A 5,753-nucleotide genomic window follows, 5' to 3' on the forward strand; every position below is an offset into this window, starting at 1 on the left:
TTTGGGCCTGTGCTTATTGGAAAGTTTTGATGGCTTTCTGACTCCCATGCTCTCTTCTCTATGGAAACCCTAGTCACCTTTATGTAAGGTAACAGTGAATTATCTGTGTTCACCTATATGCTTGTCAGCCTTTTCTATCTCTGAAACTCTGGAGACAGAGCACTGAGTTTTTTGGGGAATGGGGAGAGTTGTCAAGAATACGGGTTGGAAAACAGATCAAAATGGTAAGGAAGGGATTATGTAACCATGAGCTGTTGATTTAACATTGAGTGACTTACATAATCCTGTGTAGTCTGCATTTTCTAAGCAAACACTGCTGCTTTTTCTGCACTTCGCAGTTATACATTTGTGCCAACGTGCCAGCATTTTAACACAGTGCACCAAATGAACAGTTTTCTATTGATGGTTATGTAACTGTATGGAACGTACTATGGTTATTGTACAGGCTCTTTGTAGCAGGGGTATTTTCTCAATTCCGTATTTTCATAGAAGTACTTTAGTTTCAGTCCTCAACTACTTGTAATGCAAATTCTATTTTTGCGCCATATCAACAAAGTGCTTTAAATTCTGTACGTATATGCTACCTGCTAATTTACTAAGTATTCTCTCAGGTGTGCAGCCCCATCTGTTAGAACTTTGATACTTTCCCACTTATGAGAAACATGACTTGACAGAGGAAAACTGCTTGCTGCTCCATGGCTCTTCTGGAATTCCATTGTATTCAATTTGCGCATTATCAAATTGAAAAATTGCACAGTTTAACTTATTCAGACAGTTAATGTTGGTCCTTTGTAGTTGCACTTAAATTTCTGTCATTATTTCTAATGGTAATAACATGCAAATTTATCTCAAATTTAAAATGTAAAGTAGACTTTTTAAAGAATTACTGCTTAAAAGACTTAACTTTGTAATAAGACATCTGGATCATGTGGCAATACAAACATTAAAATCTGTGAGCTTTTAAGTGAGCTTCTAGCATATAACTGTTGCATTGTTCCAAATATACAAGGTACATGCATAAAAAAATTCTCTACAGCTGAAGTATCACTTTCATGATTAACATTTTAAAGTCTGTAAGGCTTTTCTTAAAGTAAGGAATGTTATAATAACATCTGAAAAAGCTCAGAATTAAGATTGGATTATAGTCCTGCAGCTGTACAAGATGTTGCTAGTCCACATTTCAGTTAATAAAACAACAAGGAAATGTCACTAGAAGAGTCATAAACCTCATTGAGGTTTAGGTTGGATATTAGTAAAAATTTCTTCACCAAGAGAGTGGTGAAGCATTGGAACAGGCTGCTCAGGGAAGTGGTGGAGTCACCATCACTGGAAGTATTCAAAAAACGCATGGATGTGGTGCTTCGGGACATGGCTTAGGAGGCATGGTGGTGTTGGCTTAACAGTTGGACTTGATGATCTTGAAGGTCCTTTCTAACCTTAATGATTCTGTGTGAGTCTCACTAGAGTTCTGTCTGTGCTGCCTTTGTCATTGTATGAATAAATATGTTGGCTTTTGAAAACTTCATTTAAAGTGGGATGTTTCATAAGAATACAGTCAGTCTTTACTGGGGGATTGATGAGATGATTTTGTTTGCTGTTGAAATGCAGAATTTTTCATATACTGTTACAAACTCTGGGATATCCTGGAATTAGAACTCTACTTTTAGAATTTCATCAAATAACTGGTTTTGTTATCCTAAACTCATGCTTGAAATGCTTAATCTATCTCAGCTGGGTAACATGCTGTTTGTAGCTCCTGCTATAGTTGAGTCCTCTTGGATAGAAGAAACACAACAAAATGTGCTGGCATAGCGATTTGTGGCTTCAGTACAACTTTCAGGAAAAAGAAGTGAGGTGGGGTAGGACAAATAGAAGGAAAGCAGTGACATAGGTTCCAGAAAATGTTGGGTGGAGTTCCATATGAGTCTATGTAGAGTGTTATTTCTTAAAGAAAAAAGAAAAAGTGTAGAAGGAAATTGAAAGATCAATACTTTACTAAGCAGAATTTCTGATTATTTTTTTTTTTTCTTGCAGCACAACACTAAATTTGTAATGAAATGGAGTCTGGGTCAAGCTCTTTTCGAGTGGAATTTCCAGATTTTTCTAGCACCATCTTGCAGAAGTTAAACCAGCAACGCCAGCAAGGACAATTATGTGATGTGTCCATTGTAGTTCAGGGCCATCTCTTCAGAGCCCATAAAGCTGTTCTTGCAGCTAGTTCACCTTACTTCTGTGATCAGGTTCTCCTAAAAAACAGCAGGCGAATAGTGCTGCCTGATGTGATGAATCCCAGAGTATTTGAAAACATTCTCCTGTCTACCTATACAGGTCGGTTGGTAATGCCTGCTCCAGAAATTGTTAGTTATTTGACAGCAGCAAGTTTCCTTCAGATGTGGCATGTAGTGGATAAATGCACTGAAGTGCTAGAGGGGAACCCATCAGTTCTGTGTCAGAAGATGAACCATGGCAGTGATCATCAGTCCCCAAGCAGTAGTAGTTACAATGGCCTTGTTGAAACCTTTGAACTTGGCTCTGGAGGACAGACAGAATTCCACAAAGTGCAGGAACTAAGGGATGGTGAAAATGAAGAAGAGAGCTCTAAAGATGAACTGTCATGTCAACTGACAGAACATGAGTACCTTCCCAGTAATTCTTCAACAGAACATGATAGACTTAGCACTGGAATGACAAGTCAGGATGGTGAAGAAGGAACTAGTGATAGTGCAGAGTACCAGTATACCAGACCTATGTATAGCAAACCCAGCATCATGTCTCACAAGCGGTGGATCCATGTGAAACCAGAAAGATTTGAGCAAGACTGTGAAGGTGTTGATAATCCTTATGATGAACACCAAGTTTCTGAATCCATGAATGCCATTCAGGCAGATCATTCAATCCAGTCTTCAGGTGCTGAAGACTTTCATATAGGTGACAAAAAGATGGAAGCAGAATTTGATGAACAGGCAGATGAAAGTAATTATGATGAACAAGTTGACTTCTATGGCTCTTCTATGGAAGAATTTTCTGGTGAAAGGGCAGATGGAAATTTAAGTGCTCACAGACAGGATCTTATGATAGCAGCAGGCTATGGTGAAGGCATTGAAATGGCTACAGGAATTAAAGAAGAAACATCCCTCACTGGATTCTCACATGCTGATAAGCTGTATCCTTGTCAGTGTGGTAAAAGCTTTACACACAAAAGTCAGAGAGATCGGCATATGAGTATGCACCTTGGTCTTCGACCTTATGGCTGTGGTGTCTGTGGTAAGAAATTCAAAATGAAACACCATCTTGTAGGCCATATGAAAATACATACAGGCATAAAACCATATGAGTGTAACATCTGTGGGAAAAGATTTATGTGGCGGGACAGTTTTCATCGGCATGTAACCTCTTGTACCAAGTCATATCAAGCTTCTAAAGCGGAGCAAAGTACTACTGAGATGAACTAAGACATTAGTGCTTACATTTGTTTAGTAGAGTAAGCAAAATAAACTAATTATGCAAATAATGTCTGGTACTTGCTATTGTAAATTCTCAAAAAAACCCAAGGTTTTTTTAATGATTTGCTGGTATAAGCAGACCAAACCTATTTTCCACAGTATGACTCCAGGTGAGTGCACATGGTTAATCTGAAAGGTGCTTGCAAAATGAGGTCTGTAAGGTCTTTGTGACATTGATTGTGATGACAGCAGTATTTAGAAGCCCTATTGTTTTCCAAGTCTTCTAAGTTCACAGTAAAACCCATCTCTAAATTGACCTAAATCCTGCAAATACTTACATGAAGCAGGAGTTCAAGTAGCTCTACTTAATGAAAAAGAAAACTGGGATGATCAAACCAGGTTATATGATTCACATTTTAGTGAAAAAAAAATAGAATTCCACCTCAAACTGGAGACTGCCAACATACTTAACATGCATCATTAGATAGTCTGCATCATTAAATAGCCTTTCCGGTATTGCTTAATGAGAGGCTGTGTTAAAGATGGTTTGGCTTTCCTTTACCCGTCTTACATTTTTTATCCAGCTTCAGTAAAACAAATGCTGTCTAACTTTGTGCCAATTTCTATTTAGCATCTGTAAAGCACTTATATAGTTGAGCACTATATAAACATCAGTCTGTATTAAGTATAATTTGTCTTTGGTCCTCTAGGGTCTAATGCTGTATGACTTTTGCCTTGACTTGATTTTGATTGCTGCATCGTGAGAGCTTCTAGAAGTGTGTGTAATAAATATGTCTTCTCAAAAACAAAAAAGTAAGATGTAACATTTGCAACTTAGCCAAAATAATCAAACATTTAAACTGTAGTTTTCTGTTCAGATTTTTGTGGCTGACTACAGTAGCAAGTACCAAACTGTGGATTCACAAATTGACTTTTTATTGGTACAAAAACTTCTTTGAGAACTTCTATCTAGTTTTAGAAACCTGCTTTAGGAAAATGATTTAGTCATTGATAAGTATTTGTACTTATTCTTTACTCTTTAAATAGTAAGAACTATAATACAGATTCTTGGTACTGAACTACTGTGACTGGTTACATGTGATCACAAGCAGACAGAGTTGTTTACCTCTTCAAATGAAGTTGCTTGTGGAAAAAAGTAGAAAGTGTGGTATTTGGATCTTATTAATGGTACTGCAGAACATGGTACCATGCTTATGTCCAAAGTCTGGATTTTTGCTGGGGAAGTGGCACTTCTGCTTCGTTAGGATGAGGATCTATATGCTGGGCTCTCATTCTTGGAGATAGATGGAGGAGTGTTTGTAGTTCTGAGAGATGCTGCCAGCTCTGCAGGTGGAGTGAATGCATCAATTGCAAAGGTGGCAACAGGCTTTTGGGGTTGAAAGCTTAATGCAGTTCTATGCAAAAGCAATTAACCCTTCTTTGTAGTTTACTAAAACATATTGTAAAAAGGAAAGAGCCTTCAGAACATAAATAGACTATAATAGAAGGAGCTGATGTCCAAGTACAGTGCTGGTAACATGGGGGGAAAAGTTAACCAGTATCAAAGGCCTAAGCCTGCCTGGCCCCAGTTTATGTATTAGATACTGCAATATGCAGGATAACGTACTTAAACAGATGACCCTGTTTGGTGAAGCAAAACCACATTAGATAATTATTTAGATGGTTTTTTGAACTCCCAGTTACAAATTGTCTTAAGATACGACCAAACTGTATCCTGAACATGAATGTCTGGTACAAACTGGGGTTTTACTACTCAGTGGGCTGTAATTACTGTAACTTCTTTTCTGGCATTCTACTTACAAACTTTAATTTTTTTTTTAAGAGGCTCTTAATTCTTAATCTTCTAATGCTTCAGATATTTTTCATATGGAATTTTGTTAAAACAGATATTCCCAAATATGATGAACCCATTGCTGGCAATGGGCATGAATGGTCAGCACCACAGAGTTCCTATTCTTAGCACTTAATTGAACTCTACAATATAGCATGGTGGCCATATATAACCCTTGTAATCAAGGTAACTAAACAGGGATTTGCTCACTAACACTGTAACCTGCTTGATGTATAGAAGCACTTTGTATTTAAAAAGAAAACAAACATAAAACTTTATAAGTATGTTTTTTAAACTTAGAAATTATATTCCCTTTATGGTTTGTTTCCACACTGCTAACACTGTCTTTTTTAATATTAAAAAAATAATAATTATAATGCTTGCCTGTTTACATGAGTGTAGAGGAAAGGGTTCTTGCACTCAGTGGCCCTATTTTCCCATTCTCCAAGGCCTTACTA

The 5,753-nt window shown here is 37.3% G+C and overlaps 1 protein-coding gene across 1 annotated transcript; it reads left to right on the forward strand.

The window, feature by feature from the left end:
* Positions 1 to 2,025: 2,025 nt before the first annotated feature.
* On the forward strand, positions 2,026 to 3,452 carry ZBTB43 (zinc finger and BTB domain containing 43; the record flags this gene model as incomplete). Its single annotated transcript, XM_082008982.1, has 1 exon — positions 2,026 to 3,452. The coding sequence occupies exon 1, from the start codon at positions 2,058 to 2,060 to the stop codon at positions 3,450 to 3,452; it is 1,395 nt and encodes a 464-aa protein (XP_081865108.1). The 5' UTR covers positions 2,026 to 2,057.
* Between the last annotated feature and the right edge of the window lie 2,301 nt (positions 3,453 to 5,753).

This window comes from Phaethon aethereus, assembly GCF_964289735.1.
Source record: "Phaethon aethereus genome assembly, chromosome: 20".
NCBI lineage: Eukaryota > Metazoa > Chordata > Aves > Phaethontiformes > Phaethontidae > Phaethon > Phaethon aethereus.